Source organism: Loxodonta africana, chromosome 13 (genome assembly GCF_030014295.1).
Source record: "Loxodonta africana isolate mLoxAfr1 chromosome 13, mLoxAfr1.hap2, whole genome shotgun sequence".
NCBI lineage: Eukaryota > Metazoa > Chordata > Mammalia > Proboscidea > Elephantidae > Loxodonta > Loxodonta africana.
The window spans coordinates 31,627,575-31,652,099 of record NC_087354.1 but is presented as its reverse complement, the minus strand read 5'-3'; the positions used below and the strand labels follow the sequence as shown (position 1 = coordinate 31,652,099).

General features: G+C 48.3%; 1 protein-coding gene across 3 annotated transcripts in view; it reads right to left on the bottom strand.

The window, feature by feature from the left end:
- Window positions 1-24,525, bottom strand: part of SLC28A1 (solute carrier family 28 member 1) — a 53,246-nt gene that overhangs the window by 27,013 nt on the left and 1,708 nt on the right. For 2 of the 3 annotated variants that reach the window (XM_064267172.1, XM_064267174.1), the window contains exons 2-7: window positions 23,787-23,875; window positions 22,357-22,448; window positions 20,657-20,840; window positions 12,521-12,662; window positions 10,665-10,778; window positions 9,281-9,358 (exon numbers count right to left, since the gene is read on the bottom strand). In XM_064267172.1, the coding sequence (XP_064123242.1) occupies window positions 9,281-9,358; window positions 10,665-10,778; window positions 12,521-12,662; window positions 20,657-20,840; window positions 22,357-22,448; window positions 23,787-23,875 (699 nt within the window). The remainder of the gene's footprint in view (window positions 1-9,280; window positions 9,359-10,664; window positions 10,779-12,520; window positions 12,663-20,656; window positions 20,841-22,356; window positions 22,449-23,786; window positions 23,876-24,525) is intronic. The other variant, XM_064267173.1, reaches the window with a different exon arrangement.

Sequence of the window (24,525 nt, the reverse complement as noted above, 5' to 3'; positions counted from 1 at the left end):
TGAAGGGGTCCGGAGCTCAGAGGAGAGGCCTGAGCAGGCCTGGGTTTGGGACTCTTCCACACATATGTGCAGGTTGAGATCATGGGTCACATGAGATTCACTGGGGAAATTGCTCAGAGTGAGAACATTAGCTAAGGACAGAGCTGGGGGGGCCAGCATCATTGAAGTACAAGAGGGGAAGGAGGAACCTGTGAAGGAGACCAGTAAGAAATAGCCAGAAAGGCTGGAGGACGTCCAGGAGAGGGGTATACTGAGAGAGTGGGGTGCTGCTTTAACAGATACCTAAAATGTGGAAGCAGTTTTCAAACTGTGAATGGATAGAGGACTCAGAAGGAAGTGAGGAGAACTGTTAACACCAGAACCAGAATCAGCAGAGAACCAGAGGCAGCAGAACCAGACTAATGCCGACAATGCTGGAGCTGACCCACAGAGCTAGAGCCGGGCGCCTTAGTGCACGAAGACTCCTGGTGGACTGGGGTGCCTCTGGACACTTATCGGTGCAACTAGAGAGCTTTGGAGCCCTTGTCCCAGCAGGGCATACATATGCGGAGAGGCCCAAGGGGCCAAGAGGCCAAGAAACCAGGAAGCAGAAGCTGAAGAGACAAGGAACACAGGAAGCTGAACTGCCTCAGTCTCAAAAGGTATGGCCAGGATCTCCAGGGTTTCAAAGGGTGGAGCCATGGCCTCTGGTGTTTCAAAGGGTGGAGTCACCACTCAGATGGACTAGGAGAATGGTTCACCTAAAGCAGAGGGAGCAAAGTTGCCTTCCCTGTGGACCTGGAAGGTGGAGCTGAAGCCAAGGGTCGAGCGGCCTCCGCCCAGAATCCAGAGAGTGTAGCTAATACCTCGAGTCTAGAGGGCAGGACTATTGTGTGAATGGTCTCAGAGAACACAGGATTATTTTCAAAGCCTTGAGGGCTAATATAAACTATTCTGCTGACTTGCTTGGTGCCTGTTATGCCTTCTTTCCCTTCAGTTTCTCCCATTTGTGAGGGAAATGTCTAGCTTGTGCCTGTCCTGCCATTGTACCTTTGGAAGCAGATAACTTATATTCTAAATTTTACAAATGAAGAGGAATTTTTGGATTTTGGAATTGGAGTTTAAGACTTTTGCTATAATATGACGGGGTGAGTATGTTTTACATGTGGCAAGGACATGGATTTGGGGGGGGCAAAGGGTAGAACATCATGGATTGAATTGTATGCCCCCAAAATATGTGTATCAATTTGGCTAGGCCTTGATTCCCAGTATTGCATGATTATCCAGCATTTTGTCATCTGATGTGATCTTCCTATGTGTTGTAAATCCTGCCTCTATGATGTTAATGAGGTGGGATAGGTAGGAGTTATGTTAATGAGGCAGGACTCAATCTACAAGATTGGATTGTCTTGAGCCAATCTCTTTTGAGATACAAAAGAGAGAAGTGAGCAGAGACAGGGGGATGTCATACCACCAAGAAGGCAGCACTGAGAGCAGAGCATGTCCTTTGGACTTGGGGTTCCTGCATGGAGAATCTCCTAGTCCAGGGGAAGACTGATGAGAAGGAACTGCCTCCAGAGCCGACAGAGAGAGAAAGCCTTCCCCTAGAGCTGACTCCCTGAATTTGGACTTCTAGCTTACTAGGCTGTGAGAGAACATTTGTTAAAGCCATCCACTTGTGATATTTCTGCTGTAGCAGCACTAGATAACTAAGACACATGCTTATCCTTTTCTTTTAAAGCCTTGCCAGGAGCACATTTAACGACCACATTTCTAGCACCATTCTGTTGCTGGTGCAATACGTATTCTATAAGACGATACAGACTCTCTGTAGCTCTCCGCAGTTCCTTCTGAGCCCTCACCAGAGCTGCCTTTGTCGTCCATAATTCTATAATAGCCTCTTCAAGGCAATCTAGACTTTAGACTTTACTATTAGGCACCTTAAAACTCTTCCAGCCTCTACCCATTACCCAACTTTAAAACTGCTTCCACATTTTAGGTATCTGTTAGAGCAGTGGCCCCCTTCTCAGTACCAAATTCTGCCTTAGTTATCTAGCGCTGCTATAACAGAAATACCATGAGTGGGTTGTTTTAACAAACAGAAATTTATTTTCTCGTGGTTAGGAAGCTAGATGCCCGGATTCAGGCTTCTGGCTCCAGGGGAACGCTTTCTCTCTGTGGAGAAAGGTCCTTGTGTCTTCTGAGCTTCTGCTCCTGGACAATCTTCATGTGGCTTGGCATGTATCTTCCCCCATTTCTTCTTCTCACTGGCTCGTTTAATTTCTTTTATCTCTCAAAAGAGATTGACTTAAGATACATCCTACACTAATCCTGTCTCATTAAGATAACATAGGTGACCCATTCCCAAATGGGATTACAACCACAGGCATAGAGATTAGGATTTACAATACACATTTGTGGGAGACATGATTCAATCCATAACAAAGCTCCTTTGGGGTGTTTCACCTTTCCCTTCCAGAAAGACACTGCAGCACACAGGGTTTTTCTCTGGAATTGCTCCATGCTATATTTCCGCCACTGCAGTTAGGGACATCACCTGACAGGGAACACAGGCTTAAGAAGCCCTTTTCCTGCTCCGTGACTGCTTGCTGCCTGTGCTGGAAGCGCTCATACCCTGTGTGATGACATCACTCTGCTCTCCCTTAGACAGAACGAAGAGAGGATCACATACTGTCTAGATGGCTTGTCCACTTTATCATCCCAGGGGCTATAGGTAGTGTGGCAGGGCTGCAGAGGCAGGCCCATGCCAGGAAGGATAGTGACCAGGGCAGCAGGACCCAACTGCAGAATTGGGACTTTATCCTGACAGCAACCAAGAAGTCTTTTTTACCTGAGAGATGGGGATTTTTGTGGAAAGGAAGCTACGTTCTGGATTAAGTAGCGTCTGTCTAGGGAGAGGAGTCCATGGGTAATGCAAATGGTTAATACGCTTGGGTACTAACTGAAATGTTAGAGGTTGGAGTCCACTCAGAGCTGCCTTAGAAGAAAGGTCTGGCAAACTACTTCCAAAAAAGTCTGCCATTGAAAACCCTATGGAACACAGTTCTGCTCTGACATCCATGGTGTCACCATGAGTCTGTCGATTCAATGTCAACTGGTTTTTCTCATTTAGTGAGAGAAGATGAATGGAAGGGAAGAAAGGTGACCCCTGATTTTCCAAGCTGGGACACTTGATGCCAAATAAAGGTTTTCATGGTCAATGTGATCTCACAGGCCAAGAAATAACTTTGGGGCCTGTAGTACGTAAGATGGTGGAAGAGCAGGCAGGCAGCTCAAATGCTGATGTGGGAAGTGGGAGGGAAATTGGCATTGAGGAGGTCCTACTACATGACAGGTACTCAATGTGTGTAATACATCAATCCTCATAGCAACTGAGAGAGACAGAGGTCTCCACTTCACAGATGGGCACACCAAGGCTGTGACGTGTTGGTAACCTGCCCAAGGTCCCCTTCACAAAAAAAAAAAAAGACTTGCCATTGAGTTGGCCCCAACTCATGGCGACCCCATGTGTCAGAGTAGAACCGTGCTCCACAGGGGTTTCAATGGCTGACTTTTTGAAAGCAGATTGCCAGGCCTTTCTTCCAAAGCTGCTGTGAGTGGGCTTGAAATTCCAGCCTTTTGGCTAGCAGCCAAGCACATTAACCATGTATACTACCCAGGGTCTCCTGCCCAAGGTCACACACCTGGAAAGAGGCAGAATGCATCCTGGCATCCAGGCAGGTTGCCAAAGCTCTGCCATGGCCCTGACCAGGAGTAGATTATGAAAGATGTGGTGAAATGCATGTAGAATTGTTCACTACAGAGTAGTAAGTGAGCACAAATAAGTCCATGCTTACATTGCTCACTGGGTCCTCCAACCCTGTCACGGATTGTAAATTTGAAGACAGGCTTTGATTCTGTAGGAAGGTGCTGTGGGGTTGGGAGAGAGACAGATTCCAGCCATACCTAGAAGGAGACTCTTTGATGGGGTGAAAAAATGTGAAATTGTTTATTACAGAGGATCTGGTAAGCAAGAAAAGCACTGTGCTTGCCTTCCCTATTGGATAATCTATCCCCAGCCCTGAGGTTTGTTTTGATGCCAGCCCGGGAGGCTCATCTCTCTGTGTCAGGGTGGCAAGGAAGAGCCTGAACCCAGGATTGTAGCAGCCCCAAGTCCCAATCACTCCTTTATAGAAACTTCTAGCTGGCGGTTCTGCTAGTACCAATCCTCACTCACAACACAAGGAAGGAGGAAATCCCAGCTCCCCTAGGCCAGTGCTTCTCAAGGTGTGGTCCCTGGGTCAGCAGAACCACCTGAGAACTTGTTAGAAATGAAAATGTTGAGCACCACCCCTCACCTGAGTTTCAGATTGAATAGGTCAAATGTGGAGCCTGAGAATTTGGCCTTTTCAGATGCTGCTGGTGGTGGTCTGGACCCCACACTCAAAAACCACTGCTCTAGAGTCTCAACAATCCCCTGTGAGCAAACTTCATCTTCTTCCCAGGATAGGGCCTCGAATGCAGGACTAAACGCTAAGGACATGCCCCTACTCCCTCCTCTCCCGGAAGGGAGCTGAGACAGGTCTCTCCAGAGCAAGGTGTTAGAGACTTTTCTTACTTCTTCCCTGTGCCCCCTCCACTTGCTACCCTCCCAAATCCAGGAGGTTAACTTCCTAAGACTCTCCAGACAAACTCCCATTCCTTCCATTCCCCAGGCCCAAGCCCTGCCTGCCCTGCCACCAGCCCCAGACCAAGATGGATCACAAACCCTCAAAGCTGAACAATTCCTCAGAGGCAACTACCGCAAGGGCCACCGCACCACAAACATTACAGAAGAGCCAAAGGACTCACTCAAAGTCCAGACAAACTGGATCTCTGGTTGGCTGGACATGCCTCCTGATTCCTGCTCATACCATCCCTTCTCCCAGAATGACCTCAGTGCTCTGCTCTCTTCTCCCCACCTCTGCTGGCCAGGCTGTTCCAGGGCCCTTTGCAGATGCCCTGTTCTCATCAGACCTCTCCTGCTTGCCTCATCCCACCTCCCTCCTTTCAGCCATCCCACCCAGGTCTCCACTCAACCCCTCCCCTAAAAAGCATGCTCACTAAGGTCAAAAACGACTGCCGTTGAGTCAATTCTGACTCACAGCAATCGCATAGGGTTTCCAAGGGCTGTAAATCTCTACAGAAGCAGGCTGCCGCATCTTTCTCCCACAGAGCCACTGGTGGTTTTAAACTGCCAACCTTTTGGTTAACAGTCGAACGCTTTAACTAAGGTTAAACGCTTTAACTAAGGTTACAACCCCCCAAAACAAACAAAGTCATTGCTGTCAAGTTGATTCCAACTCATAGCGACCCCGTTTGTTACAGAGTGTAACTGTTCCATAGGATTTTCTTGGCTGTAATCTTCAGGGAAGCAGCTCACCAGACCTTTCTTCGGGAGCCACTGGGTGGGTCTGAACAGCCAGCCTTTATGGGTAATACTCGAGCCACCCTGGATCTACCCAGGGAGCATTAAAGTTACCAAAAAAAAAAAAAAAAACCAAACCGTTGCCACCGAGTTGATTCCGACTCATAGTGACCCTAAAGGACAGAGTAGAACTGCCCCATAGAGTTTCCAAGGAGCAGCTGGTAGATTTGAACTGCTGACCTGTTGGTTACCAGCCGTAGCTCTTAAACACTGTGCCACCAAGGTTTCTGTATTGACCCCTAATTACCAAATCCAATGGCACCTTTAGTTCTTATCTCTTTTCTTTGCTAAATTCAAGACTGTTGACCACTGAGGATTTCAGAGGGCTGCATCTCCCTGAAGCGCTTGGGAGATGAAACATTTTCCTTCACCCTAGGTGTTCCTTAGAGAGAAAATCTGTGCATATTCCAGAACCTGGAGCAATACTGAGGGGATGATATTGTGTGTGGAGTTAAGGGGCATTTGATTGCGGGGTGCAGAAAGTTCCTAGAACAGAGTCAAGGTAGGATGGCTAATCAAGGTGCCTTAGCCAGGAGGTGGCCAGCATGAAACCTGTGCTGGAGTCCAGACCCCGGGTCTGTTGAAGCCTGAAGAAAGCCCGAGGCAGAGCTTCAGCTTCCTGGAAATGTGACCAGCTTGGGACCATGGCCCAGCAGGAAGCAGTTTGGAGTATGAAAATCTGAGTGAGCTCAGAGAAGACTTCCCTGGGCTAAAGGCCTAGGCTAGGTCGACACAATTCACAGAAAGAACAGAAAGAAAACACCTGAGCCATCCATTCAAACCTCAACACCTCCATCTAGAGGGCAAGTACCAAGCTTGGAAAGTGTGTGTGGTGTGTGTGTTGTGGTATGTGTGTCTGTATATGTGTATATGTGGGTGTGTGTGTGGCATGTGTGTGTGAGTATGTATGTGTGTGTAGTATGTGTGTATATGAGCACGTGTGAATGTGTGTGTGGTACGTGTGTATGTGAGTGTGTGTGAATGTGTGTGTGGTGTGTGTGTGGTATGTGCCTATGTGAGTGTGCATGAATGTGTGTGTGTGGTATGTGTGTCTGTGTGTATGTGTGTGTGGCATGTGTATCTGTGTGTGCATGTGAACATGTGTGTGGTATGTGTATATGTGAGTGTGTATGTTGTAAATATGTCTGTGTATGTGTGTGTGGTGTGTGTGTCTGTGTATGTGTGTTGAGTGTATGTAGTATGTGCATCTGTGTGTGTATGTGAATGTGTGTGTGGTGTGTGTGTCTGTATGTGTGTGTGAGTGTGTGTGGTATGTGTATCTCTGTGTGTGTGGTACGTGTACCTGTGTGTATGTGAATATGTTTGTGTGGTACGTGTATATATGAGTGTGTTTATGTAAGTGTGTGTGTGTTGTAAATGTGTATGTGTGTCTGTATGTGTGTGTGTGGTATGTGTGTCTCTGTGTATGAGTGTATGGGTGTGGTATGTGTGGCTGTTGTGTGTGCATGTCGGTGTGTGTGGTTGTGATATTTGTGTCCGTGTGAGTGTGTGTGGTATGTGTGTGTGAGTGTGTATGTGTGTCAGATGTGTATCTGTGTATGTGTGTGTGTGTATATTGTGAGATGCAGGGTGGAGGACGTGAACGAAGCTCTGTGATCAGTGAATCTCATGAAAAAGGAAATTCCATGGCCTTGGAACATTTGTCTTACATGTTCCCTCATCGCCCTGACATTTCTAAGGCTGCCTTTGGTCAGTACACTGACCGGGAATTTGTCCAGGGGTCAGGAAACTGCAGGTGTTTGACAGGGAAATGCTGAGGCTGGTTAATGGCAAACTACCCTGCTTGTTAATTCTCTCTTCACAGAACATTCAATCTCAAAGTCCTCTGCCACTACTACTATGTTTTAAAAAATGTAATTGTTATTAGGGACATTACTGGTTTCTACTTATAGAAAACAGCAAAAGATTGGGAGTCCAGTCCCCTGGGTCAGCTCTGACTCTGCCCTGACTCGCTGGGTGATGGCCTGATCACAGATCCTCTCAGGGCCTTGACTTGACTGTCTGTAATAGAAAGGGGCAGTCCTGGTGGTGCGATAACACACTCGGCTACTCTCTGAAAGATTGGAGCTTTGAGTCTACTCAGAGGTACCTAGCTATCCACTTCCAGAAAATCAGCTATTGAGACCCCTATGGAGCACAGTTCTCCTCTGTCCCGTGTGAGGTAGCCACGGGTCAGAACTGACTCTAAGGCAACGGTGACCTGGCGAGAAGCCGCCGGCCACTTCTTTGTCTGGGTGGACACAAGAAGTCGCCTTGGAGGAGATCTTCACTGCTCTTCCCTTAAACTCTGAGTGCTCCCCACAGTCACGTACAACTGTGATGGAAGCAGACCCCCAGGGCCCGGAGGGAATGGTGCTAGGGGACCTTCGGTGGGTAGACAGAGGCTCCCCTTCCTACACAGAACTGGACTCAGAGAAACATTGTGGGCAAATTCCTGCAGGGGACAAGATGACACCTGAGAGGATAGGAACCCGGTCTGACCCCCTTTCCTCATAGGCCTGACATCGTTAGCACCCCTTGCATGGATTGTACATTTCCAGAGAGTCTGCTGGCACAGACAGGCACCTTGGCTCTGACCGGAACTCACCCTAGGCCAGGGTTGGGAGTGGGCAGGAGGCGTCTGGAGTCCTACCCTGGCTCCACACTAGCCCTGAAGTCCAAGGCTAAGCCTATGGCTCAGGCTGATCGCCTCCTGGGCCCAACAGCCCCAGCAGGGTAGGCTGCTTTGGGAAAGTATGGCCAGCATGAACAAGAAAAGCCATAAACCCCAGGAGCCTGCACATGGGGTCCTGCACAGCTGCTCCTCAGTGCTGGGGTCCAGGAGGTACTGGGCAGCACTGATTTCCACCACGGTACCACACCAACAGAGGCAAAACTGGGGCCAGCTCTTGGGTGACCGGGTCCCAGGTCTCTCTCTGCCTGGTCTTTGGAAGTGGAGCTTAAACCTGGTGTGAGTCTTAGAGTCTTTAGACCATTGGGGTATGAGGCCAGCAGAGAGGCCTGCGTTCAGTTCTTACTAGATGCAGCATTTAGGTGCTTGAGCGGTTAATTGGAGAAAGAAGCAAGTACCTACAGCTCCACCCTGAACAGTGCAGCGGGCCACACAGGAACCCGCTGGGCACAGGCTGCCCTGTTTCAAATTAGGGCCAGGTCTCTACCATTAGACAGTAAGGGCTTTGAGGTAGAACAGTGTCTTAATTTTCCCTATAATATTTTGTGCACATTTTTGGTGGAAGGAAGGAAAGAGGGAGGGAGGAAAGAAACGAGGGAGGGATTAGAGGCTTCAGAGGAGGGAATGATCATCTGGACTAATAAGGGCAGACTTCCTGGAGGAGGTGGCCTATGAGGGCGCCTTGAATGAGGAGCCCTATGAGAGGATCACTTGAACCTAAGGATTCCTGGAAACTGCCGTTTTAGGCCTAGAGTCCCTGCAGCATGTTAAGTGTTAAGGTTGCAGCAGGCACCATCCCTGTCTGTCCTCTCTCTGCTTCCTGTTCTCAGCCCCCCAGCAATACTATAATGGGGGGTATTTTTAAGAAAAAGAACACAGAAATATCTTACTTTTGCAAATTTTAAAAAACCATATCACCAGGTGAACACACTGCTGCACCCCCTACCCCCAGGTCCCCAAAGCGTAAGCTTCTTTAGCTTCCCCAGAACAGCCTCTGCCCCACAGGAATCCCTCCCCCTGCCCCCAGGCCCTGCGCTTTGTGCTCAGCCCTGGCTCAGCCCGGCTTGCTCAGACTCCCCCGCGTGCTCCAGGCAGCTGGGCAGCAGCTGCTGAAGGCCTCTTGGGCCAAAAGTCGAGCTGACCTGAAAGGCAAAGACGTCCTTGACCAGGGCCTCCCCGAACACAAAGATGGAGCCCTCCTCGGTGTAGCTCAGGAAGATCTGAAAGGAGAAAACAAAACAAAACATAAAGGCCAGTGCAGCCAGGAAGGGAGCAGGGAGGATCCAGGCTGGGGTGAGCTGGAGGCCTTGCCTGCCCTTCGTGACTTTCCCACTGCCTGGGCCCCATCCCAGATGCCAAGGACAGAGGCCCTCCTGGCCCCAAGGACACGCAGTCCCTGGCCCAGGACCTTTCTCAGGGGCTGAGTACCACCTGGCAAGGTGCCTTAAAGCCCTGACCATGGGTGCGTGCTCCCTCTAGGAACATTCACCTTTTCAATGCATTTTAAAGAAATACTCTGAAATGATCGTGGTTAGGACGATAAAGACAGACAATAGAGGAAGCCAGACCATTAGACGCATGAAGACCGTCAAAGGTGGTGCCTGTTTTGCCTGCTTGGTCCCCTCACAACAGTGGCACAGCCTACCACCACCCTGTCCCCATGCGGGGCTTGTGGCCTTGGTGTTAGAATCTGGCCATGCTTCTGCAGAACACCTGTATTTAGATCCTGAACTTGCGATGTGACTGCAGGGACAAGTCACTTCTCTCGTCCAGGCTTCAGTGTTCCCATCTATAAAATGTGTCATGTGACCAAAGCAGCAACACTCAATCTTTTCCTCGACAGATCTGCCACATGGCCAGCAGGTGTGCATAGACCCCAGACACGCAGGATTCCCCATGCACTCCCATTCCAGAGGACATGGAAATGCAAGGTGGTAAGGAGGCGAGGGAGCCCTGGTGGCATAGCGGTAAAAAGCTTGGCTGCTAACAGAAAGGCGGGAGGTTCGAACTAACCAACTACTTTGTGGGATAAAGATGTGGCTGTCTGCTCCCATAAAGATCACAGCCTTGGAAGCGCTACCGGGCAGTTCTATTCTGCCCTATAGGGTCACTGTAAGAATCAACTCAAGGCAGTGGGTTTTTTTTTTTTTTTTTAAGAGGGAGGTTAGTGTAGTATTAACCTGTGTAGTTTTAAAAAGTGTATCATTTGCACTTGTAACTATTATTAGTTCCGCATCACTAATGACCACTAAGAGCCACATGCCATAGTGTCCAGATACCCTAAGACTCTCCCTGTTTTAGGATTCTCTTTATTATCAGACTCCAGCTTCTGAAAGGACCGGTCATACAGTTGGTGGTACCAGGCCTTAGGGAAGTAGCAGTAACACTACCCATCCCCCTGCGGCTGCCTGGTCTGGGCCCCAGTACACCCATCTTCCTTGTTCCAATCCCCTCCATGGCCACCCACCCCCCCGCCGCAACTGACAGCCCAAAATGCACTTGCGAGCACAGCCCCCATGTACACACCTGGATCTGGTCACCCAGCCACTGGAATGCAATAAACCCTGGTTCCGTTCTGATGACAAAGAGTCCGAGTGCAAACTGCAGCCCAAGGCCCCAGAACACAGCCCTCCAGGACACCTGCCACGGAAAGAAAGGTCCTAGTGAGCTCAGCTCCTTGGGGTGGGGTAAGGGTAGAAGGCACTTTGGCCCTGTCTATAGGATTGAGGCTGGGCCCAGTCTGAGCCCTGGGGCTGCTGCCAGTGCTCAGACCTTCCCTGGGGTCCAAAATAAGCCACACTCTTGGCAGCAATGGGCCTGGGCAGTGGGCAGGGTTGGGGCAAGGTCTAGACAAGGTCTGGTGTGAATCTGGACCACTCTTAAGCATGCAAAGGCACTTGGTCCCTGGTCATCACTGAATGAAAGGAGCTGGATTGTGGCCTGGGGGCCTGGCCTCAGGACTTGGGCACCAGCCTGTCCAGGGCCCAGCTTCTCTCTGGCTCAACAAAACTGGTCCATCTGCCTGGACCCTCCTCCTCTCTCCTCCAACGGTTTGACCCTCACTCCCTCTAGGACTCAGCCCAGCAGAACAGAGCTAGACACAGAAGGGCTGCTGTTCTCTCTGGCACTTCGAACTGGTTGGTTCCAGTTCAAATCCCTGCCTAGAATTTGCACTTTCATCCCCAAGCCCAGATATACTTAATCACAATCTACATTTTAACAAGATCTCCCAGTGATTCTTCTGTATAATAAATTTTGAGAACCACTGCTCCTCCAGCACCATTAGCATCACCTGGGAACTTGTTAGAAATGCAAATTCTCAGCAAGGTTTCAAACCAGAAAGAAATGGTTCAGAGCCCTGGTTCCCTCCCAGCTTAATGATGCCTTCTCAGAGATGCCAAACCCAAGCGTGCGTAGGAACCTCCTGGGAGGCTTGACTGGAGCCTGGGGGGAGGTATTAGCCACATTGTGAAACTGGGACAGGCTCTGATATCAGGGGGTGGTTGCTCAACTAAAGAGACAGAGACAGAGAAGGGGCTGGGCCCCTCCCTAATGCGCAGGTGGTGCTTGTGCTTTAGCGGCTTTCAAATCACCTGGAGGGTTTCTTGAACCAGATAGTTGGGCCCCACCCCCAGCGTTTCAAATTCAGGAGGTCCAGGCTGGGGCCTGAGAATTTGCATTTCTAACAAGCTCCTAAGTGATGCTGCTGGTGTGGGGACCACACATTGAGAATTAGTAATGATTCCAGGTGGTGCAGTGGTTATACACTTGGCTGCTAACTGAAAGACCAGAGGTTTGAACCCACCAGTCACTCTATGGGCGGAGAGACCCTGCGATCTGCTCCCGTAAAGATTACAGCCTAGAAAACCCTATGGGGCACTTCTGCTCTGCCCTACAGAGTTGCTATGAGTCGGAATCGACTTGACAGCACAAAACAACAACAGCGATGATTCCAGGAAACTCTCGGCTCCTCTGACAGGCGCTGGAGGAGCTTCTGAGTCTATAGACCTGAGGACATATCACCAAGGAAACAAATAAGGAAACTCAGAGGGTGGCCGCTGAGCCAAGAGAGGCAGCCAGCCAGGCCTCCCCAGGCAGCACCTCCTGCCTCACTGAGGAGCTTGAGGGCTTCTGCTTTGAGAGGTGATGGGCCTGCCTGGGGTCGCCAGTCCTGTAGTCTCCCACATTGACCTGTGTCCTGCCCAGTCCTTTAGCAGCCTCACAAGGGGCCTGCCCCAATACACACTGGCCCTCCCCAGCACCCCAACAGGAGCACCTGCTCCCACCCCAGCTTCCCACCCCAGCTCCCCACCCCAGCTCAGGGGCAGAGCAGAGAGGCTATTCGCTGCCTTCCAGCTGTGGCCTCACAGCTAAACACTCACTGCATGGTGATGCTTCGAGCAGGCAAAGAGGAGGAGGATGAATATGCAGATTCCTGCAAAGGACACCAGCTGCTCAGGCCTCTGGGAGGTGTCCAGAATCAGCCACAGGACCAGGCCCAGCAATGCAGCAAGGGCTAGAGCCCTGCAGAGAAAGGGCAGGGAGCCGTCACCCTGAGCACCTCCCCACCTCCACACAGCACCCAGGGCCCCAGGGAAGTGTGTTCAGGGCTGGTGGGAGGGGAGAGAATGGCACAGTGAAAACAGCAGCAGATGCTAGGCATACCTATCTAGCTGTGTGGCCTTGGGTCTCTCTGAGTCTGTTTCCCCATTGGTAAAATGGGGCCAAAGAGCCTGTTTCACAAGATTGCTGAGAAGATTAAATACAAAGATGTATATATGGAACTTAGCATGGTGCCAAGCACAAGGACAGGCTCTATCAAGGGACAGGAATTCTCCCAGCTACAATGATGCTCTGACCTACCAGGCTGAGGTGGGCTGTGGGGCCTAGGACTCAGCACTCTGGGCTGTGGGGCTCTGCTCCTCAACAGCCCAGAAGCAATAATGGTGCTCTGCAACGATGAGCTGAACAAGGACTGGCCCTCACGTTTACAGCAACTTTTCCCTGCGTGGGACGGGGTCATCAGCTCATGGGGTACTAATCATGACGGCGAAGGTACATGCCAGGGACTGTGCCCAGTGCTTTACAGGAGTTCCCATTGAATCCACGGACCTCCCTGAGCTACACCCTCTTCCTGTCCTTGTTTTAGAGATGAGGAAACTGAGGCACAGAGCAGTTAAATAACTTGCTCCAAGCCAACCATGTAGAAAGTGCCAGAGCTGATTTTAACCCAGACACTCTGGATGCAAAGTCTAGTCTCTTAACTACAATTCTCTCCAGGCCACGGTCACCCAGCTGGGAAGAGGCAGACCCAGGATTCAAACTCAAGCAGGCTAATTCCAACGTTTACTCTTTATATGTCTCCTTATGCTTCACAAAAGTCTGTCATCCCAGTTTCTTAGGCAAGATTTTTGCCTTGTCTTTGTGCCACCTGGTCTCTCAATTTACTATTTTTCTTGAAGTTGATTCACCTTTTTTTTTCTTTCTTTCCTTTTTTTTTTAATTGAACTTTAGACAAAGGTTTATGGAACAAACTAGTTTCTCATCAAACAGTACACACATTGTTGTATGACATTGGTTAACAACCCCACGACACATCAACATTCTCCTCTTTTGACCCTGGGTTCCCTATAACCAGCTGTCCTGTTCCCTCCTACCTTCCAGTCCCTGCCCCAGGGCTGGTGCTCCCCTATAGTCTTGTTTTGTTCAATGGGACGTTTCAATCTTTGGCTCAAGGGTGAACCTCAGGAGCGGCCTCATTACTGAGCTGGAAGGGTGTCCGGGGGCGATACCCTCGGGTGTTCTCCAGTCTCTATCAGGCCAGCAAGTATGGTCTTTCTTTTTGAGTTGGAAATTTGTTCTACATTTTCCTCCAGCTCTGTCTGGGACCCTCTATTGTGATCCCTGTCAGAATAGTCAGTGGTGGTAGCCAGGTACCATCTAGTTGTACTGGACTCAGTCTGGTGGAGGTGATGGTAGATGTGGTCCATTAGTCCTTTGGACTAATCTTTCCCTTATGTCTTTAGTTTTCTTCATTATTCCTTGCTCCTGAAGGGGTGAGACCAGTGGAGTATCCTAGATGGTCGCTCACAGGCTTGTAAGACCCCAGACACTACTCACCAAAGTAGAATGTAGAACATATTCTTTATAAACTGTATATGCCAATTGAGTTAGATACTCTCTGAGATCATGGTCCCCACCGCCCTCAGCCCAGGAGTTCAATCCCTCAGGTCCATGTGTCTATGGAGCTACCAAGGGGTTGCCTTGTACAAGTTGCGCTGGCTTCCCCAGTATTGTGTACTGCCTTACCCTTCACCAAAGTTACCAATTATCTATTGTCTAATAACTGTTTTTCCATCCCCACCCCTCTGCTCACTTGTAACCATCAAATATTGTTTCTTTTTATATGTGAACCTTTTCATGAGTTTTTACAGTAGTGGTCTCATACAATGTTTGTCCTTTTGTGACTGACTTGTTTCACTCCAGATAATGTCCTCCAAATGCATCCATATTATGAGATGGTTCACAGATTCATCGTTGTTTTTTAGCATTGCTTAATACTCCATTGTTTGTATGTACCACAGTTTGTTTATCCATTCAACTGGTGATGGGCATCCAGGTTGTTTCCATCTTTTTGCTATTGTGAACAATGCTGCAATGAACATGGGTATAAATATATCTATTCGTGTGACGGCTCTTATTTCTCTAGGATATATTCCTTGGAATACGATTGCTGGATCAAGTGGTACCTCTATTTCTAGCTTTCCAAAAAAAAAAAAAATTTTTTTTTTTTAAGGAAGCACCGTATCATTTTCCAAAAAGGTTGTATCATTTTGCATTCCCACCAGCAGTGCATAAGAGTTCTGATCTCCCCGCAGCCTCTCCAACATTTTTTATTTTCTGTTTTATTGATTTGTGCCAGTAATGCCGGGGTGAGAGGTATCTCAATGTGGTTTTAATTTGCATTTCTCTGGTGGCTAGAGATCGTGAGCATTTCCTTATGTGTCTGTTGGCTGCTTGAACGTCTTCTTTGGCGAAGTGTCTGTTCGCTTTCTTTGCCCATTTTTTAATTGGATTCTTTGTCTTTTTGTTGTAGAGGTGTTGGATTTTCTTGTAGATTTTGGAGATTAGACCTTTGTCTGATTTGTAATAACCAAAATTTTTTTCCCAGTCTGTAGGTTGTATTTTTACTCTTTTGGTGAAGTCTTTTGATGAGCATAAGTGTTTAAATTTTAGAAGATCCCAGTTATCTAGCTTATCCTCTGGAGCTTGGGAGTTGTTGGTTGTGATTACTCACTTTTTGAAAACTTAAATGAATGTTTGGGAGGTGTTTTAAACAACCTTATTAGAGACGTAATTGACATATAATAAACTGCATATGTTTAAAGTTTAAGTCTTGACATCTGTATACACCTGGAAACCATCACCACAATTGAGACAGTGAACATATCCATCACCCCCAAATTTTCCTTGAGCCCTCTTCCTCTCTCTCTTCCACCTTCTCCCCCAAAGCAACAATTTTTTTTGAAAGTCCTAGTATCTATTTTTTTAAATTGTACTTTAGATGAAGGTTTACAGAACAAACTAGTTTCTCATTAAACAGTACACGTATTGTTTTATGACATTGGTTATTAACAACCCTTGACATGTCAGTACTCTCCCTTCTTGACCAAGGCAACAATTGATCTGATTTTTTGGTTGTTGGTTTGCTTTTTTGTCACTAGATTACTTTGCATTTTCTAGAATTTTATATAAATGGAATCATACAGTACAAAATCTTTTTTGGTCTGACTTCTTTCACTCAGCAAAATTATTTTGAGATTCATCCATGTTGCTGCATGCAGCAAGACTGTGTTCCCATTGTTTAAAAGAAAATGTTCTACATTTTACTGTGGTGAGTAGCGTCTGGGGTCTTAAAAGCCGGTGAGTGACCACCTAAGATACTCCACTGGTCTCACCCCTTAGGGAGCAAGGAAGAATGAAGAAAGCTAAACATACAACGGAAAGATTAGTCCAAAGGACTAATGGACCACATCTACCATCACCTCCACCAGACTGAGTCCAATACAGCTAGATAGTGCCTGGATACCACCACCAACTGCTCTGACAGGGATAACAATAGAGGGTCCCAGACAGGGTTGCAGAAAAATGTGGAACAAAATTCTAACTCACAAAAAAAAGACCAGACTAACTGGCCTAAGAGAGACTGGAGAAACCCTGACAGTGTAGTTCCCGGACACCCTTTTAGCTCAGTGATGAAGTCACTCCTGAGATTCATCCCTCAGCCAAAAATTAGGCCCATAAAACAAAACAAGACTAAACGGGCACAACAGCCCAGGGTCAAGGACCAGAAGGCAGGAGGGGACAGTAAATCTGGTATTAAGGAACCCAAGGTCAAGAAGGGAGAGTATTGACATATCATGGGGTTATTAACTGTTGTAGATTGGACTGTGTCCCCCAAAAGTATGTGTCAACTTGGTTAGGCCATGATTCCCACTATTGTGTGGTTGTCCTCAATTTTATGATTATCCTAAGTGTTATAAATCATTATCTCTGCCTGTGAATAAAGAGGATTGGGGTGAGATGTAACACTCTTGCTCAAGTCACATCCCTGATCCAAGGTAAAGGGAGTTTTCCTGGGGTGTGGCCTGCACCAACTTTTATCCTACAAGAGATAAAAGGGAAGAAAAGCAAGCAGAGAGCTGGGAACCTCATACCACCAAGAAAGAAGCACCAGGAGCATAGCATGTCCTTTGGACCTGGGGTCCCTGCACAGAGAAGCTCCTAGTCCAGGGGAAGATTGATGACAAGAACCTTCCTCCAGAGCCAAGGGTGAGAGAGAGTCTTCCTCTGGAGCTGATGCCTTGAATTTGGACTTCTAGCCTACTAGACTATAAGAAAATAATTTCTCTTTGTTAAAGCCATCCACTTGTGGTATTTTTGTTACAGCAGCACTGGATACCTAACACATTAACCAATGTCATAAAATAATATGTGTACTAACTGTTTAATGAGAAACTAGTTTGTTCTGTAAACTTTCATCTAAAGTACAATAAAAAATAATTTTAAAAAAGAGCATGTCCTTTTTTATTGCTAAGTATAGGTTCACTGTGAGTCAGGATTGACTCAACGGCAGTGGTTAGTATTCCATCGCATGGCTATTCCATGATCTGCTTATCCATTCACTCACTGAGGGACATTTAGGTTGTTTCTAGTTTTTGGCTATTACAGATAAAGCTGTTTTGAGTATTCAAACATTCATATACTAGTCTTTTTGTGGATATATGCTTTCATTTCTCTTGGGTAAATACCTAAGGGAATAACTGGATCCTAGGGTACACAGGTCTAATTTTTTAAAAAAACAGCCAAACTGTTTTCCAAGGTGATTCTATTATTTTATATCACCACCTGCAGCATATAAGGGTTTCAGTTCCTCAATATCCTTGCCAAAAGACTTTATGTCTTTTGAATTTTAGTCATTCTATCTGTTAAACCCATTGCCGCTGAGTCATTTCTGACTCATAGTGACCCTATAGGACAGAGTAAAACTGCTCCATAGGGTTTCCAAGGAGTGGATGGTGGATTCGAACTGCTGACCTTTTGGTTAGCAGCCAAGCTCTTAACCACTTCACCACCAGGGCTCCTTAGTCATTCTAGCAGGTATATATAATAGTATCTCTTTACAGTTTTAATTTGCATTTCCCTAATGACTAATGATGTTGACCATCTCTCCAGGGGTTTATTTGCCATCCATATATCTTATAAAAAAAAAAAATTTTATATATACATGTAATTTGCAACACTATTCTGCTGGTTGTGGCTTGTCATTTTATAGCTCTTAACAGTGTCTTTTGAAGAGCAGACCTTCCTTCTGATGAACTCTAATTTGTCAAATTTTTTATGGATTGTGATTTTGGGGTCTGTATCTAAGAAATCTTTACTTAAGCCAAAGTTACAAATATTTTCTCCTAAGGCTCCTAAGTGGTACAAACAGATTGTGCTGGACTGCTGACCAATGGTACCTCAGAAGTAAAGGCCTGGTGATCTGTTTCCATTAAGATTGTTGTTGTTTGGTGCCATCGAGTCAGTTCCAACTTAAAGCAACCCTATGTACAACAGAACGAAACATTGCCTGGTCCTGGCCATCCTCACAATCGTTGCTACGTTTGAGCCCATTGTTGCAGCCACTGTGTCAATCCATCTCATTGAGGGTCTTCCTTTTTTGCTGACCCTCTACCTTACCAAGTATTATGTCCTTCTCCAGGGAACGTCCCTCCAGATAACATGTCCCAAGTATGTGAAACGACGTTTCACCATCCTCGCTTCTCAGGAGCATTCTGGCTGTACTTGTTTGTTCTTCTGACAGTCCATGGTATAGTGAATATTCTTTGTCAACACCATAATTCAAAGGCTTTCTTTGTCAACACCATAATTCAAAGGCTTTCGCATGCCTATGAGGTAACTGAAAATACCATGGCTTGGGTCAGACACACTTTAGTCCTCAAAGTGATGTCTTTGCTTTTTAACGATTTAATGAGGTCTTTTGCACCAGATTTGCCCAATGCAATAAAAAAAACAAAATCCAGTGCCGTCGAGTCAATTCTGACTCATAGCGACCCTATAGGAAAGAGTAGAACTGCCCCACAGAGTTTCCAAGGAGCAGCTGGCGGATTTGAACTGCTGACCCTTTGGTTAGCAGCCGCGGCACTTAACCACTGCACCACCAGGGTTTCCCCCAATGCAATGCGTGGTTTAATTTACTGACTCCTGCTTGCATGGGCATTGATCGTGGATCCAAGTAAAACGAAATCCTTGACAACTTCAATCTCTTCTCCATTTACCATGATATTGCTTATCGGTCCAGTTACGAGGATTTTTGTTTTCTTTATGTTGAGGTGTAATCCATACTGAAGGCTGTAGTCTTTGATCTGCATCAGTTAGTGCTTCAAGTCCTCTTTCAGCAAGCAAGGGTGTGTCATCTGCATATCAAGATTGTTAATGAGTCTTCCTCCAATCCTGATTCCCCATTCTTCTTCATATAGTCCAGCTTCTCAGATTATTTGCTCAGACTACAGATTGAATAAGTATAGTGAAAGGATACAACCCTGATGCATACCTTTCCTGACTTTAAACCAATCAATATCTCCTTGTTCTGTTCAAATGACTGCCTCTTTATATGTACAGGTTCCTCATGAGCACAGTTAAGTGTTCTAGAATTCCCATTCTTCAAATGTTATCCATAATTTTTTATGATCCACACAGTCTAATGCCTTTGCATCGTCAATAAAACACATTTAAATATCTTTCTGGTATTCTCTGCTTTCAGCCAAGATCCATTTGACATCAGCAATGATATCCCTGGTTCCACATCCTCTTCTGAATCCAGCTTGAATTTCTGCCAGTTCCCTGTTGATGTACTGCTGCAACTGTTTTTAAATGATCTTCAGCAAGATTTTACTTGTGTATGGTATTAATGGTATTATTTGATAATTTTCGCATTCTGTTGAATCACCTTTCTTTGGAATGGGCACAAATATGGACCTCTTCCAGTGGGTTGGCCAAGTAGCTGTCTTCCAATTTTCTTGGCATAGATGAGTGAGCACCTCCAGTACTGCATCTATTTGTTGAACTGTTTCAATTGGTATTCCATCTATTCTTGGAGGCTTGTTTCTTGCCAATGCCTTCAGTGCAGCTTGGATTTCTTCCTAGGGCAACTCAAACCATTCTGCTGTGATATGGGAATCTTACTTTGGGAATACCCTTGTGGCTTGTGTGACTGCCTGGGCTTAGTCATTAAGTATCTTTGACCACTGGTTTCTTCAGCAACAAAATAGAATATTTAAATAGATTGCTGGTCTTCAAGCTTTCTATTAAGCCATAGAAACCTTTTTTTTTTTTTTCTAGAAAAATTATCTTGCAAACCTCAGTGTATAAAACATAAAGTTAGAGCTCTTTGGCTGAAATGCAGAGTGGGAAGTCTGCTGCTCCCCCCCCCCAGGCTCCCAGAGCTCCAAGGAACCTAGTTTGAAAACCAAGGGTTCCCAAACTGTGACCCAGTAGCCTGACTACCTACATCAGAATCCCCAGGGGGGCTAATTAAAAATATTAACACCCAGACCCCGCCTCAGCCTGCTGAATCAGACTCCAGGGGTGGTCCCCTGGCGGCTCTATGTTCCATAGGTGCCCCAGGTGATCTGACGAGAGACACTGATATGGACCTGCCCTGCTGGGATCTCCAAATTTAGGAGGGTGTTGAGTCCTGTTCCAGCTGTCATAGTCACCTGTTCCAACTGGGGCAGAAAACCAGACGGGAACTGGCCAAACACCACAAAAATGGTTGCTAGCTTTGAAGCCACCTAGCAACTTCTGCCCTGGGCTCCCAGAAGGCCAGCAGGATGGAGTGTATTCTCCATGACCCAGGAACCCCCTGTGGGACAAAGGCTGAGGACCTCACTCAGCCTAGCTGTGCCCCAGAGTAGACCCCACCTGCCATGTCTTGAGGCTTGAAGCTCACTCACCTCTTAAACCAGAGGTTCAGGCGGGAATTCCCAAGAGGCCTGACCCATCTCATCAGCTTTGGCCCCAGAATCCTCTTCACTAGGCTGTAGGCCAGGAAGGTGAGCACCACACAAGTAAGGACAAACAGTGCCAGGGCCCTCTGGAAATCCAGGAGGCAGGCAATCAGCAGAAAGGCAGTGAATGCTGGGGATGGGAGTGAGACAGAGATAGGGATCAGCAATGACACCAGCCTCTCCAGGCCCCTGTAACCCCACCCACTGGCTCTACCTTATTCCCCCTGAGCCTGGAGGGCAAGAAAGCCACCCAACCTCTCTGAGCCTCAGCTTCCCCATCTGGAAATAAGAGCAATCCTCCCTGCTATGTCAGAGGGTTGTCACGGAGTTAACTGACAAAATGAGTGTGAAAGGATTTTGCAAACTGTAAAGTGCTGACCAAATGTGAGGGAGATGTGTAAGGAGGCCCTGAAGCACATCCAAGTGCAAGACAGCAGAAAATCTCTGAGCACCAGTGCAGCACCTACTGTGTTCCCGAGCCATACTGGGTTCCATGGAGGACACAGAGATGGATAAGCCAGTTACTCCATGAAGGAGTTCCCACGTGTGTGCCTGGATCTGATTCTGAAATATTAGTCAATGACAGTTTTCTTCCTGGAATATCCTTTGTCCCCTTTGCCTATCTCCCCTTCAGGCAGCTGAGCCAGTTTGTATTTATGCCTCAAGAAAGAAAGGCAATAGCAGGAAGCAAAGGGGTGAAATGTCTCTCCCTGGCTTTTGAAGTTTGGGGGGCGGGGGGGGGTGGGGATCCTTGAAGAGTGGACAGGACATGCAACCATGGATAAAAAACGTGTGCTCATGCAAGCCCCACCAATGTCCCCAATCAGTTTCCAAGTTCAGCTGTTATGCCTTCTGAGCATTTCTGAAATCCAACCCGGTCCTTCTTTCGCCACTTCGTCTTCTGACACGTGCGGGGTTGCCCTCAGCCTCTTTCTCCCAGTCCACCCTGCCGGCTTCTTCAGGGCTCCACAGTGTGAATCTGACCTTGCCGCTTCCCAGTTTAAACCCTTCCGTGGCTCTCTCTCTGGTCTCCAAGTCCCTGAGTATGACCCCCCTTCCCTGACACTCAGCCCTTTTGTATCCCTCCAACCTCATCCTCTGGCACTCCTTGTCCAGAACTTTACCTTCCAGACTATTTATCAGCTTTTTGCCCACACCCTCCCAGTTTTCACCTTTGCTCTTGTAATTCTTCTGCATGGGATGCTGTTCTCACTCCTTATCATCCTTCCCCTCCACCTGCCTAACGCCTACTCAACCTGTGAGACTGGAACTTCACCTCCCCCAGGAAGCCCTCCCTGATCATTCCCCAACCCTCCTTGGTGCTCCCAGATGGCTTATTGGATTATGTGGAAAGAATTTTTGTTCCTCTCTCCCTTATTAATCACGGAGTCCCTTGGGATCAAGTACCGGCTGGCTTAACTCTGATGCCCCAGCATCTGTTTAGGGAGTTGGTCTGGAATTGGTGTTCAGCGCTTCTTGAACGATTGGGTGAATGAATGGCTCTGCCCCAAGACAGAGATGGCTGGGATGAGGGTGGGTGAAACTCGGGTGGCAGGAGCTGAAGTGGCTGGTGTGGGTGTGGCTGGGGACTAGGTGGCTGGGGTGGGAGTGGCAGTCTCCTGGGCCAGGCTGGGCAGCAGACTCACCGGTGCAAAGCAAGCCTGTGAGGATCCAATGAAACAGCCGTGCATGCTCCTTGCAGAAGTGTCTCACTCTTATGGCTGGCTGCAGGCTCCTCCTGAGGAAACACCCAGCAGGGTCTGTGAGCGGCCCTCCTAGGCTCCCACCAAGTAGACATCCTCAACACCTCCAGGTATGTCTCTGGTAAAATGGCCACATGGGGTGAGCCAGAAATTGGCCTTGGCCTCTCACAGGCCTCAAGGCTGAGGGTCAGAGGCAGTCCCAGCCCAGAGCAAACTAGAAGTGGCTCGGCCCATTTGTGCCTTCCTGCCTCTGTGTCTGCACCAGCTGTGCCTTCTGCCTGGAGTGTCATCCCTCCTCTGGGGCTTGGGATGGAATCAGCCCAGGTGAGAAATGCACAAAGAGCAAGGGCTGCTTTTCTCCCCTGCCCTGCATCCATCCATTGTCCATGGAGCCAGTGAGAGGCTCCCAGCTCTTCAGTTACTCCCTGCAGAAGCGTATGATCTGAGCCAGCAGCTTCTGACACTCCTCTCTCAGTGAAAGGGCACAGAAACAGCCTGCCCCGTGCCTGGCAGCCATCGTCCCCACTTCCTTCAGGGCCAGTTCAGACACCAATTCTCGCCTGGTCACTGGGCCACTCATCTGTCCCAGGAGGAAAGGCTGGTGTCTGAATATCTCTGGGACTCCCAGGCTGAGCATCTAGCAGGTGCTGACTGCATGTCATTAGAATCACATGCAGCTGCTGTTCTGAGGAGCCTCTTGCCTCCTCTCTGTTGTCCCCACCTTCCCACCAAGAGGATGAGTTTCTGAGAGGGAGGGGGATATCCTTCTCAGTCCCTCCCCACTGAGGCAGACAGGCAGAATCTGCTCCCCTCCGCCCCCTGCCCAGCACATTCCCCTCAGCTCAAGGAGGTCTGGCCAGTGAGGACCCCAAAGCCTGGGGTTCAGGAGGATGAGTTCTAGGCCCGCAGACACTCATCGCCTGTATGACGTGGGCAGTCCCTTTCCATCTCTGGGCTTCAGTGAGGGGACTGGTCCAGTCCAGGGGTTTTCAAACTGAAACTCGGCATCCCCCGAGGTGCCCCAGAGACAAGTAGAGTAGAAGAGAGAAGAGGGAGGTTGAGAAGGAGGCTGGGTGGGTTCAAAGTCCCCTACCCTCTTCAAAGAGAGCAGCCCCACAGTATACACTGGGATTCCCAATGGGATTCCATTCTGGCTGCTTAAAAGCAGATTGGGAGCTTCAGACCTGGCTTGTCTCTGAGGTAATGACCCCAGAGCTCATTTGCCCAAGAGTGTTGGCTGAAATGCATTTTCACCTTCCTTCCACAAAGGTTTAAGGGCACCCCCTGTCTGCCAGGAGGCCAGGTTCCAATCTCTGTTCCACAGAGTGGTCCCCTCCCCAAGCCAGCCCACCTCCCTCCCAGAAATCACTTACCATCTGGACAAGGGCTTGGGCCTTTCCTTGCTCCAGCTGCCCCCACCCTCTGCAGGGCTCCAGTTGCTGTCAGGGGGCTGGCCTTCCTCCTACAGCCAGCAGAGGAAGGTCAGAATGGGCCACCCACCCACACCTGAGCTAGAGCTGGGGGCATGGGGAGGTGAAGTGCCCTGCCACCCCCAGTGCACCCACGGCACGTCCCGAGTGGGCTGAGGTCAGGGCTAGACGCGTGCATGGGAAGTAAATAGAGGACGAAGTAATTAAATTCAGCAAAGCATGTACTAAGTGCCTACTGTGTGCTGGTCTCTGTGATAGACACCATTTCTGCCCTTGAGGGGTGCATGGTCTGAGTGAGGGAGGGGTGCCCTTAACTCTGCTGGGGTTGGTTGGGGGCCTGAGAGGAAGACTCCATGGAAGGTTCCAGGTAGGGCCACTGTCACACAACTGTGGGGGCAACATTTATCTCAACGTCCATGGAGCTGTTTTCCAGGGGGTGTCAATCCCTGGGTGGTACAAATGGTTAATATTCTCAGCTGCTAACCAAAAGGTTGGAGATTTAAGTCCACCCAGAGGTGCCTCAGAAGAAAGGCTTTGCAATCTACTTCTGGAAAATCAGACATTGGAAACCCTATGGAGCACAGTTCTAGGACAGAGGGTGTCAAATTAGGCTCCAGAGTTCTGGGTGGTGGGCCTCAACATGGCCATTCCTGAGCGAGGACTAGGTTGCGAGCTCCTTGAA